Here is a 14,292-nt window from a genome sequence, read left to right as displayed (position 1 = left end):
ATGTTCTGTGTCACTTATTAGTTATTCCCTCTGATTCCAGTTCCTCCGCGAAGAGTTGCAGTACGACAGCGGCTACGAGAAGCGGCAGCGAGCGTTCCACCACAATGACGACATGCACATATCGGTCAAGGAGCTCTGGGAGGCGTGGCTACGCTCCGAGGTGATATAACCTGCTTTTTACTTACAACAGAATCCACTACACAGATGTGGTTTTGTAAAACAACGCCCATCTCAGGGGTGGTAGTATACACGGCAATAATGCCAAAAAAGAAATTTTTTTCATTGAAAAAATCATGATGTCAGAAAAATGGTATTATTACGCGGGAGAGCTATCGGTCAGTCCCCCGCTCTCCCGGGGCGGCGGCCGCATGTGCTCGGTGGTGTAGCGGGGTACGCGGGGTTGGTGCGAGCGGTAACAAGCGCCGTCTCGAAGGTTTTAGGAGACGTTTGAACAAGGTTTTTTTACTAATAAAGCAATAGTTAAAATTTTATTTATATTTTTCTTGTACCTAATTACTTTTTTTTACAAAACCACACCGTGTATAGCCATTTCACACATACCCGGTTACTTTGGTTTTCCTACGAATTTCCTCATTCTCGATCACGTATGAAAACTCCGAGCATAGCTTGCTCCATCGCTTTTGGGTGATCTTGAGCCTTCTTATGAGGCCTATCCATAGTACAAGACTTAGGTCTCTGTACCACACGTCATCAAATGGTTAAAGAACCCATGAGAAACTGCAGCTAACGTTCCACCACAAAGACGATATGCACATATCAGTCAAGGAGATCTGGGAGCTCCGATGTAATACAGGGTGTCCCAAAAAGTAGTGTCAAGCCGAAGCCCAGAAGTAGAGCATCACTAGGGCTACCCAAATCACCGTGACTTTTGATACTTTTCGAGTTATGATTTTTTTTTACAACATACAGAATTTTAGTTTACATTCGTGTTATGGATGCAGATACTTTGAATCAGCTGGGCCTAGTATTCATCTAATAATAATAAAAAATCAGGCATATAACTTGACTATTCGCGCCATAGTGACCAAAAAAGTGCCAAAGCACAGAAATTTAAAACAATCATAACTAGGAAACTATCAAAAATCGCGGAACATATAATAATATGGGGGTGATTTGGATAGCCCTAGTGATGCACTTCTGGGCTTCGGCTTCACACTACTTTTTGGGAAACCCTGTATAACCTGCTTTTTACTTACAACAGAAGTCCTAAAAGTTACTTTGGACATAGCTACATAGACCACATAAATACCAATTTCGTTAGTTCGTTTAAAACAGATGCTACAGTAGCCATTTTAAACATACCCACAGACACAGGTTAAAATTTCGTTCGTTCGTTTCAACCTAGTGCCATCTAGTGCATGACAATGGCATCAACCAAAGACTTCCACAAGACCGGTCCTGCGCTGCCCGCGTCCAGGTGCCTTCAACCTTCACCATACCGTACGTCCACCCAGTGGGTTGGTAGTATAGGATTGGTCTAAAACAACGTAGATATTACTTATGGAATAATTTGTTACGGAAGTATGAAAGACAAGTAAATTTAACCTCCATTGCCTTGGCAGTAGTGAGAATACTAAAAACATTGAGTTATTTATCTGATATCAGGTGCACAGATTGGGCGTTGTATCACAGAATGATATACTGTTGTACTTAATCATATAAACTCGAACATACTATCTTGGCAACAAAGGTTTGCATTAGTTTTATTCCGAAGTAGGCAGAAACTACTTGCAAATCTTAAGTATTTGTTGCAAACATTCCGTATTTTTACTTTAGTCGAGTATTTTTATCAGGAAGCCACTGATTGTTGCCTACATGCACCGCAGACACCTGATCTTGTATTATATTTATCACACTGTACAATCTGAATAAGTTATGTGATTGATTTACTGATAAAACAATCAATTGCACAGGTAACTTGACACTGACTAATTTTTATCGATTTAAAATACCGAATAGGTACATTACAAATATGGAAATATTTGTAATTTATTACCTACAAAACGACTATTTTTTAAGTTAACTCCTTACAAATCAGACCGTACCAACCGTACGAACACGAATTACATGCGTGTGCGCTTCCACAGGCGGCCATTGTCTAGGTCAAGGTGAACGGTTCGAAAATAGCCTTTATTCCGCTTGCATATGGTATCTTGGTTTAAATTAACAATCTGTGTGTTTGGTTAGCCTATTATCGTGTATTACTATGGTTTTCCCTATTACCGATGATGTGAATGTTCTAAGAAGCTTGAAAAAGTTTCGGGTTTTGACCAGCATCACTGGCTATCAATTTATTAAGAAAATGATGACATTACAATTATTGATTTTGCGCTGCACGTAATCAGTTTCTTTATACAATGAGATAATCATACAGTTGGTTTTCTTAACTGATTCAATAACTTATTTTGCATCGTATTATCCTATATCAGGAAAGATTTGATTGTCTGATGAACATATTCGATAGAATATTTTCAAAAACTTAGGAATCCGTTTCAAAAAATTTAGTTATTTTCTGCACTATTGACATCACATGTCACAAATTACATACTACATGGTACGAAGTTCGCTTGCCAGCTATTATTTTAAAAATACGGTCTTTTTTATATTAATTTATTAATATTGTCCGCAGGTCCACAACTGGACGGTGGAGCAGACAGTCGAGTGGCTGTCCCAGTCGGTGGATCTTCCTCAATACAAGACGCTGTTTCTGCAACACAAAGTCACCGGCGCCACTCTGCCCAGGTGGAGTTTTATTTATTGAGCTTGCAGCAAAGAAAATTAATCATAATCATCATCAGATCATTGTCTCCAATCCAGGAGAACGACCCTCTCTAAATTACCGGAGGCAAATGGTCATTGGGGAGGCCTATGTTCAGTGAACGTCCTGTGGCTGAAAAAATGATGATGATGGATGATTGGCCTACACTCAGAACGCTAGCCAGACGGGTTGGGGAGGCCTGATATTTGTGGAGACTAACACCCGTATTCAAAAACATTACTATGAGGTCTCACAGTGCGCATGGACGCACAGGGTGACATATGAACCAAACACAGGGCTCTATTCAGCGCTGTGCGTTCGATTTGCTGCTTCACTTAAGCAAGCATCATTTGTGAATACGGGCGTAAATGACCTGCCTAGGATGCGCGGCACGATATAACATTACAGAGGCATTTTATCGATTTTACGCGATAAATTCCAGGGTTTGAAAGGATAATTATCAATGATAATAATTATCACGATAATTATCATGATAATTATCTTGATAATAACAGATGGATAATTATCGGTTGATGATAACAAAAAAATGCGCTTGTGAAAATGAACTGTATTTGAAGTTTTCGAACGTGTATTTCCGCACTTGCATCTATCGGTGGGCGTTATTCAACATAGATAGTTATAAAACCCCTATTTAGCTCCACAACTATCACTCTTTATCTAGCGTCAAAATATTTATCTAATTTCCACAACGCTTTATGCGACTAGCGATGCCGCGATGGTAACTTGACAACAATCAGCAACCAAAACATAAAGCAACATTCGAAATTAATAACTCGACTTGAAACATGTAACATCAGAATTTGTTATGAAACAATATGACAAATGTAACTTATATAAATTATATTATATATGATAATCATCCGATAATTATCGGATAATTATCATGAAGCGTAATTATCTTGATAATTTCGAACCCTGAAATTCATACATTTGTCGTCTAAAATCGTCGATAAGATTCTAATATGCCGCGCATCCTAGGATGATGATGATGAAATACTTTCACCTAATGATTTTGATGCTTATTGATTTTGACAAGAAAAACGAAATATATTTAATGTCATTTCTCCACACAGGTTGGCGGTGAACAACATGCAGTATGTCAGCAACGTGCTAGGCATCAAGGACCCCATCCACAAGCAGAAGCTGGCCTTGAAGGCCATGGATGTAGTGCTATTCGGCCCCCCGAAAGGTACGTCTTAGTACGTGAAACGTTTCACCGATAAGAACTCTACTGTGCCCCGATGAAATATTTTTAACTACAACGCGACTAGACGACGAAAGAAAATCACAAATTCGTATCGCGGCGTTGCTTTGACAGCTAGTTCAAACGAAAACAAAACGCAACTGTTTCTTTGTGTAAAAGCTAAAAGAACACTTTTTCTCAAAGTCAAGGTCAACGCCTTCCCGAACATTTGCTGTGTTTTAGTGAAAAAAATAAGGTGTTCGGACTTTTATTGGAAAGTGATTAAATCCGTTGTTTTGTCTTTGTTTGCGCGTGAACTTTACCGCGATACCAAATTTGCACCTCAGCTGGAATGAAAATCGGAGCGCAACTGGAGAAGAAGCGCCAATGAATTAGAGACGTTAAAATTAGCGCAGTCGCGCAGCAAGAGTTGAGGCTATGAACAAGCAAAGATTTGTTCTGTAGCTTTACCATGAGTTTACATTAAACGTTATCGGTGCATCAAAAAACCTATGAAGATTTTAACCCTAGAAAATTACCGCTAGGGGTGCTGTACAGTGTATCATACATTTCATGTAATTTTTTACGCAATCGCTAGCGAGCACACCTAAAGTCGGGTTTCCAGCGCGTGTTTTGCCCTACACAATCAACAAAAACATCTCAACATTTTTTGTAGGCAATTTTCTTAAATGTTGAGTGTAGGGCAAAACGCGCTGGAGACCTGGCTTATTGTAAACTGATGGTAAAATACACACTGTATACGCATGTCGCGCTGACGTCTTACGTATTTTCACTGATTTGTATTCAAATATTACATTAGTGTGAGTATGTGTTCGTCTCAACTTTCGTTGCGCGACCTATACTAACCAACCAAACATAACCTTCACTGGTTGCGTTTTTTATTGGCTGTCAATCTGTAAAATTATAATCATTTTGCTAGGATTTTTCCAAAGTTTCGTGACATCATTTAAATTCTTAATTCCGTTTATAATCGTTACAACGTCCAGAGCGGAAATGTAATATCGAAATTAAAATTGCTGCAATTTTAAGATAACTCTACATAAAGCCATGTAGAGGCTGTCTTTATTCAACTATCACGCGATTTACATCAAGAATTGTTAGGACAAGAGAAAAATAAAATATTTTTTAAATAGTAACCTGATTTAGACTCGACATTCTGAAAATATTATTTAAATTAAACTAAGTATTTAAATATAACAACCGTACATACAAACTAGCGCCACCTTACGTCACTTACTACGAACTTCCTCTGTGAATACAATCTTCACAATTATCCTGCTCCTTCATTAAAAATACAATAATGCACAATAAAACTAATAATGTTTTATTTACGATCCGTTGTACTAGTATTTCCAAAAGACTTTTAAAAACTAGTTTTTTTAGTGACGTCCTACATGCTATTTCATACAAGTTTGATTGAGGCGTGTGAACTATGATATCACGCTTCTGTAGCATCATATTGGCATACATAATTTATCACAAGTGGTCTTAGTAAAATGATTTGTCTGTTTATTTTTGCAATGACATCTTGCGTTGATTTTTATCCCAACAGCCATCTGCATCCCCGATAATACCCACATAAATGTTATCGCTTCTCAGCTCGTATAGCCGTTGCATTATACCAGAGTAAATACAAATGAGTAGGTCATCAAATTTTGCGTTGATTAGCGGTGAGTTGCCCTGAATTTTGTCAGTGTGTGCGTGCGCGCCGCATACGTATTGGCGCGGTCACATACAAACCGCGCTCGGGCGTTTCTATGAAGATCACCTACTCATTTGTATTTACTCTGATTATACCTTTTTCCTGTACCAACAGCAGCCCGAACTGATTGCTCATTGTGACACGATGTCGATCGTGTAATAACGAAGCCGTTTAGGTAATTTCACACACAATAATAAAAAGTCGTACAGTGTGAGTGTGACCTTGACTGTGCGGAACTTTACTGTGAACAGAGATGATTTATTTGATAGATTATTTCGTTGGACACAACCAATAGATAATTAGAAATAGTGAAATTATAATCGCATACACACCCATTATGCTGGCTATGCACAAAACATTATGCTATGTATTTAATCTATATTGAAACATAATTTTATCTATATCAACGTTACATGAACTTTGTTAAAGCATTCACCCAGCAAATGAAAAAGGTGTGCTTGAATCCTACCTGAAGCAACTTTCATCGTCATCATCATCATCATTTCAGCCACATGACGTCCACTGCTGAACATAGGCCTCCCCCAATGACTTCCACATCGCACGGTTGGTAGCGGTCTGCATCCAGCGCCTTCCTGCTACCTTTATCAGGTCGTCGCAAGCAACTTCAGTCCAATTTCATAAAGTTGCTCGAAGATCTGTCAGACATGGACTTAATAATTATAAATTACTTACTCAAGTACGCTAGAGTAATAACGACCCAACCGTATGTATGATAACATCTAGTCTAGTTATATCTATAAATCATAATAAGACCTGCACATTGTACTGTTTTTACAACAATATTTGAGTCATTATAACACTCATTACGAAAGATAGACATCTAGAGAAAAATGTTTGGTTTAAGGCTCCAATACACTTGTCTGCACGCGAATAAAAACTGTTTACAATGTTATTTTGACATGGTCTTGTTTAAAAGACTCACAACATCATTTCAGCCATAGGACGTCCACTACTGAACATAGGCCTCCCCCAATGATTTCCACAAAGGCCGGTTTGGTATGATGTAATGGTCAGGTCAAAATCTACACTGAAAGCCTTTCTACTTTATAAATCACTAGCTTTCCGCCCGCGGCTTCGTACGCGTGGACCTCATTTTTAACCCCTTCATAAAATCTGTTGTTTGATATCATGTTATTAGATGTTTCACGGCTTCCCCCGCATGCATATTTACGAACGTCAAAAACAGTAGTTTGTCCAGCGCTGTAGATTTTAACCAATGATAATAGATGGCGCTTTTTAGTCTTATTTATTTATTGAAATTTGTTTGTCATATATCGTCATAAATTATAGCCTATATGTTAATCTGAGTTATAAACAATAATACTGTAAAATTTCAACAAAATCCGTTCAGTAGTTTTTGCGTTAAAGAGTAACAAACATCCAGACATCATGACATCCAGACATCCATTTATAATATTAGTAGGATAGGATAGTAGTAGGATAGTAGGATTCTGATCCATCGACTCTACTTAGTCTTTTGCTTTAGACTCTGCCTCTTTTTGACCTGAAGTCCAGACCTAGTTCATTTGGCTAGGGCTAGAATACCTTATTTATTTGTAAACGATGTTGTACGAATGGATTCTAAAAAGGTTATCTAGAAATTAATTTCTCAAGTCTTACTTACTAAGTAACATAACAAGATAACGAATAGGTTTGTAAGAACCTTTACGAGGTCAAATTAGAATAATGCAATCATGATTACAGTCCTCTACCTATGTTACAACGACTGTGTGTTTATAGAATTTACTTAATGCGTTTTAGCATTGCATGCGACTTAATCTACTCTTGTTTGTATTATGGTGTTTTAAAGAACTACAAAAATTATGTTAGTACACGAATGCCAAACTGTCAACGAATGATGATGTGGCAATACTTTAATAACTCCAAGTATGATTGTGTACTTTTACTTTTTCTTATGAAAAGTATCATGGTATCTCATCATATTGAGAGCCCCTATAAACGCCATTTTGCCGTCATCGGCTAGTAGCATTCAGCTTCTGACAGTGACCTTTCGTAAGTCTTCACTCCATCTAATTAAGGGGCGTCCTACACTACGCTTGGCGATTCACTCAAGAACTAGTTTAACTCAAAAATTTGAAAATGAAAAAGTGTAATTTTGACCGCTCGTTTCGCTTAAGTGCGGATGCATGTTAATGCTATTATATTAACATTAACTGTCGGTCGCCATGACACATAAGTTTTCGCAGGTTAGAAAACCTGCCGAATTATCCGAATTTTATGAAAAACGTGTCATCAACTTACAACAGTATGTAAACGACCATGTTTCTGGTTATTTTGTCGCCATTACGCGTAATTACAGTACAAGCGGTGAATCAGCAAATCGCACATACATTAAGGATCGACGCATACCTAGTACAATTGAGAATGTTACTAGGTATGCAAAATCACTTGAAACCTATGTTACAGTTAGGCTTTTACATTTACAAATACATTAGTTTTTATTTCATTCAAAAATACCCAGTAGTTATGATTTTATAGGCATTCAAAGTTCGCTTAGATTTTGAGTACCGCCGACGGTCACGTGACCCCGCGTGACGTACATTCACAGTGTCCGCTCACTAGAAAACGGATATAAACATACTTAAATACATTTTTTCTTGTAAATACAAACTTATTATACATATTAACACCCAGACCCATCACAGAAATTAAAATTGAACCAAACCCAAACTTGATGCGATTGTGTCGTTTTATTGCGAATTACCTTCCAGCTCCATCATTAGACCCTGATTACTATAAAGAAATAAAGTACTCATCAATACAAAACGAACGAGCCCAAACTCGATGGATTTAAGTCGTTTTATTATAGAGTTCCTATGGCCACCTTCCAGCTCCATCATCAGATCAGCTCCATGTCATCATAATATTGCATGGTCATCCAAATCACATGTGTTTGCGAAATTTCAGCTTAATCGGTTGCCTGAAAGTGAGTCTTAATTCAGCTTGCAAGATTCCACCCATACAAATATGAGCCAGTCACTGTAATATGACGTCACGCGCATAAAATGGCGGGCCGGCCGCCGCCCGCACTTTTAAAATTCAATATCTTGGAAACTAATTGACGTATCGAAATAATTCTTTCACGTGTATTTTTTATTTTTAACAGAGAATACAGAAAGCTAAAAAACAAAATTAGTGAACATTCTTCATTCAATCGTAAAGCTGTTTATTCACAAGGAAGCAAACGACTCTTAACGTTCGGACAGTGAGTGAACTTGGCACGCTAATATAACTTTTAACAAATTTATCATTGTATAGTTTCATCAAAATCGTTCCAGTAGTTTTTGCGTGAAGGAGTAACAAACATCGATCTATCTATCCAATGTCACTATTTCATATGTTTTTTTTTATAAATTGCGCGATATTATATTACTTTTTCCACACAAACCATGGCATCGTTTGCATTGACCCTAAACTTTTGTATGAAAGATTATGCGTAGGTGGCTTGTATAAAAACTTAATGCCTACTAAAAGCATCCTCCGATCTTCGAATTATGCAAACATGTTCACATATTTTATTTCAAAGCGTTTAATGTGTTTGTCTTCTCTAATTTTATATTGTCGTTTGATTTTGACAAAATTTAAAATAAAAACATAATCCTCCTTCTGGCGCAGTCGGGTAAAAATAGGTTGTAAAGACACCGTTCTAAAGTACTGACCCGCTTGAAATCGTGGTAAAATCCCATATGTACGAAGCAGCGAACTTAAAGGGAGTTAGAATCTCTACCAACGTCTTCCCGCTTAAAAAACCTTGAGTCCTTACTCAGTTGAGTAAGTACTGAATCTTAAAACATAGTATAATAAAAATATAATCTTCTTGATATTATTTACTGCACTTGAAGCTTTATTGTGCTAATTAGCAAGCTAATTGGTGCTTGTTTGTATTTTTTACGTGGTCACACAATTTATTTTTTCTCAAGTGCGCATTCGTTGTCGTGTCAGATTAATTTTATGTTTTTTTTTGGTAGACAGTTGCTAACTAGTGAACGTATGTTTAGTAGAACTAAACTAATGAAATCATAAAAGAAAAGTCTATAATTTTTATTACAATTAATGAACAAGAAGAATGTGTTCATCATTTTTGGCAAATAAAACACCACTTTTGCTGCTACATATATCGAAAAAAATTAACTCCATTTATGACTAAATGACCACAATTTCTAATAAATATAATACAATAAAAACATAATAAACCAATTCATAGCTAAAGGGTGGGGATAATTTAACCGCGTGCATTTTGTCGATGACCGCACAACAATTAACAGTGCCCATTAAAATGTCGCCGCCAATAAAAATATATTTTTCCGTAACATAAATTACTTTCCGCAAGTACGGCTTACACAATGTCATCGCAAGTTGTTACTAGTAACGTGTTATTAAACCAATTGTAGGATAACCACGCATCGCGGCTTTTGTTTTTAAACACACTGTTGACAGATGATGTTTCCCACGATGGCTCAATCGATTCACGATATTGGAAATCATTAAGCTGATCACTTTTTGCTCTCTCACTAATGTCCAAGACTGTAGGACATTTCGTTTGGTCTTGGCTAACTTTCATGTATTTTTTTTCGATTAGAAAATGCATTGAATTGCATGCTCAATGGCGGGGCAATGAAAGTTATGTGGGGTTCTCTCAGCCAAAATACAGGGCCTACCCACTAATAATAACCAGTCATACTGTAGTAAGCCATTGAAAATTCAAAGTCTTTATTAGTAGAGTAATCCTTTTCAGGGCACATGATATTTTAACCATATTTAGCTTGCTTTTTACTCTTACCATTACCTACTCGAGGGAAAATTTTATGTGTGAGATAGTCAGCTGAAGTTTGTCACTGAATTCGTCATCCACTTATAGTATCCTTTCTTTATCAGGAATTTCTTAATCTGTAATTTGAATATTTATGACTTTGCATTCCTATTGGCATTGTGGTACATTTGTTGATGTTGTTGTTATGTCACTGACACAGTGATGTAAATGCCGTGCTGCAGGACCGATTCTCTGAGTAAACCGCAGTTCGTTGCTCGTGTGTGAAAATAAAATATGACATTAACAATGATGGCGCAACAATACACCACGAAAATGTAACACATCGACTAGTAGTATACATCACGAAAATGTTAAACCTAACGCCTAGTTCAGCATTCCACATTATGTGATTCGCATCAAACAAGTGTGTGTGACCTAAAAAAACGTTCGGCTGTTACTAAGATAAACAAGATCGCCATACCCAGATGAAGTCCGTAAGCTATTGAACTTGCAAGGTCATCCCAACGTTTTTAAAGCCCACAGGTTTTGGCGAGACATCCGAAATAAAACATATAATTTTATTAGACCTTACCTCGATTTAGGCGAGTAACCTGTTTAAAGTATTTTTAAACTGCGATTTAAAAGCAAAAGTTTATTTCATAAATCTAACATTTAAGTGTTATTTGAAATTTTGAATTAAAAAAAAACTTTAAATGAAGACTGATGGTTATTTAATTAAATTAGTTACTTAACATGATGCGGTAAGCTAAGAGTAGTTTCGTTCGTCTTTCGTTTCAGCCAAATGACGTCCACTGCTGGACAAAGGCCTCCTCCAAGGTTTTCCACAATGCACGGTCCTGCGCTGCCCGCATCCAGGCTCTTCCCGCGACCTTTACGAGATCGTCGGTCCACCTAGTAGGAGGCCTGCCCACGCTACGTCTTCCAGCCCGTGGTCGCCACTCGAGAACTTTTCTGCCCCAACGGCCATCGTCTCTACGAGCTATGTGCCCCGCCCACTGCCACTTGGTTTTAGCAATTCTGCGAGCTATGTCGGTCACTTTGGTTCTCCTGCGGATCTCCTCATTTCTGATTCGATCACGCAGGGAAACTCCAAGCATGGCCCGAGTAGTAGTAGTAGTAGCCCAAGAGTAGTATAATTATTTTATCCGTGTCTTTTGTGTTCCCGTTATAACCCTTAGGAATTCAAGCCTACAGAGTAAGTAATTTAAAAAACTTGCTCTTCCAAAGGATTTGTTAAATTAGTCTTCAAGTAGGTATGTCATGATTCATACTACAACGATAATAAAAACTTTTAAGTTCGCTTCGCAAATACTTGGATGCGAAATCAAAGTCAATAGAAACAATTCGTTTTTATAGCTAAAATATTTTGGGTTTTACATGATTATGTCATCGTCAAAAACATACCCTATTTTCACAGTTTCTTTCCAATTTTGTAAAAAAAAAAAAACAAATTGAATTAGTAAATTTATCGGACACAACATCTAAATAAATTATATTAACCTCCTCGGACCCAATGACCTCACTCCCTTAGTCAGGTCTCTCGAATTCGCTAAAAAGTGGTCACACTACAGTTACGTGTCCATCCGTGTGTGATTTAGTCCCATTCAAACTCGAGTTTCGTTCGGTGCCGACCGCCTATACGCGTGACGAACTCGACTCTACAGTGACGTTTTTCCAAATCGAAATATACCTGATAGGTATACATGGATGATATGATTGATCAGTGATAATTTTTGTGGTGTGGCGATAATTATGTGCAGTGATGGTGTTATAAATGGTGTTTGAGAGCTGGCTCGCGTTGGCTCGTTATTGTATTTACCTGCTACTCGGCGGACGATTTGTCGACTTCGCAGATGATGGTAATGTTTTTGCTCGAAACTGTTTTTGCTGGACTTTAGTGAGACGCAAAAAGTTAGGTAAATACTCTATGAAATGATAGAATTTTAATGTGTGCTTAAAAATCACTTATAGCGACAGTATTATTTACTCACTCATACAAATCAATTCATAAAAATGATTGCTAATAACAAAACAATATTCGTCTCACCTGAGTTGCAAATCGAAAAACCATAAGTCAACCAGAATATTTTGTCTCTAAAGAAACAATAGAACTGTCTTATATTATTAAAAACATAAAGCAAGTTGATATTAAGCTATGAATAGAATGACGTCGAATATAAATTAATCATACTCTACAATAGAGAAGGATATTTTGTGTTTGAAACCATTCGGTAGTGTACCAAGTCTGAAGGCCACTTAACACACAGATGACACTGAGCAGGGTCAGGTCAACGACTTACCTTTAAAGGTCTCAATGACAACTGATCATGGATTTTGCAATTCCATCTAATGTTATGATTCGTTGATCAAGATCGAAAGTGTATCTAAAACATGTGTAGCTCTATATAAATTAAAACGTTATACGTAAAAGGATACAAAAAAAAGAAATAGATAAAAGTTTTTAGCTTAATTAAAACAGTAAGTTAGATGTAGTTAAAACTTTAAACTTTAAAGTTATTGGTTGATAGAGAAGTCCGAATCTAAAGTATGACGTCACACATTAGGACAGCAACACAATTTCCATAGAACAAGCTATTTTCGTTTGAGAGACTAATTTATTTGTTTAGCAATGATATAAGTGTCTCATCAAGTTTGTGGTCATTTTTTATTCTATTTTTACCTACTGTCTGTTGAATTTAGTACTTATATTTTACGGTAATGAGGGTTTTCGCGAATGAAAGATCCGCTAGATGGCGGGACGTGGATGTGGGGTCTGACTGCTGCGTGATTGGTGGATTTTGTACATATCTGTCAATGTCATGTCAAAAATAACCAATCATGCAGCATTTGGACCTCGCGTCTACGTATTGCCATCTGGCGGATTTTTCATTCGCGAAAACCCTCATTGCTTGACCATAATATTGTCGAATTTTTGATAGGTATGTAGTTTCCTGATACTATAATGTGTGAACTTTGCTCATCATTGAAATGCATCAACACGTGAAATAAGATATTAGGTTCTAAGTATTCCAATATCAATTATCGTATTTTAAAATGTAGACTTACAATATTTGGACCACTTACTTAAATCTTGTAAGTGTTATAGTGATAGTGAGTGAACTAGAAGTGCTCAGGGAGCCATTCCATCCTCCTTTATGGTAGGGTTTTACATGGTCCTTCGAGCCGGATACTAGGGAGGGAGTTCCACCCTCTTTAAGGGAGGATTTTGCATAGATTGTATATTGTATTTAACTGCTTAAAGTTAAATTCTAACACACACTACTAACTCTCCTACTTATTTATTTTGAATAAATAGCCAAGATGCTGCATAAAACACAAGGACACCCAGTAGCAAAGAGGTCAAGTAACGAGTATCTAAAACCTAATTGTTAATGACTAATTGTTTCATGCCTTGATCTGGGTAATTAATTACGAGGTAGGTAGTTTATCTGGATGATCGTTTTGATAAGAAAATTAACTGTCTGAAAATAGTTTTCTTATTTGCGAATAAATTGGCAATTATGAGTTCAGCTCTTGCTTTACTGCATATTCCAGAATTAAAGTAAATACCGACTTGGATTCTCGGTCAGGTGTATTATTTAATTTGATTGATTTTTATAGAGATAAAATAATAATGTCTCAATAATTGGTTCTTTTGATGCATCTTCTTGTAGTGTGATTACAATTCATTACTACAAGGATGTTTTCCTTGGCTTGAGAAAATAGCAATGTATATGTTTATTTTACTTTTATATTTTATTATTCGGAAATCC

At 36.9% G+C, this 14,292-nt stretch overlaps 1 protein-coding gene across 1 annotated transcript in view; it reads left to right on the top strand.

Annotated features, from left to right (window-relative positions):
* The window catches only part of LOC135081120 (stromal interaction molecule homolog), a 57,643-nt gene that overhangs the window by 24,375 nt on the left and 18,976 nt on the right, over positions 1-14,292 (top strand). The window contains exons 3-5 of the mRNA XM_063975863.1: positions 41-160; positions 2,651-2,763; positions 3,874-3,989. Coding sequence (XP_063831933.1) covers positions 41-160; positions 2,651-2,763; positions 3,874-3,989 — 349 coding nt within the window. The remainder of the gene's footprint in view (positions 1-40; positions 161-2,650; positions 2,764-3,873; positions 3,990-14,292) is intronic.

This window comes from Ostrinia nubilalis, chromosome 19 (assembly GCF_963855985.1).
Source record: "Ostrinia nubilalis chromosome 19, ilOstNubi1.1, whole genome shotgun sequence".
In the NCBI taxonomy this organism is placed as follows: domain Eukaryota; kingdom Metazoa; phylum Arthropoda; class Insecta; order Lepidoptera; family Crambidae; genus Ostrinia; species Ostrinia nubilalis.
Note: the sequence above shows the minus strand (reverse complement) of the source record. Positions and strands in the feature narration are given on the sequence as shown.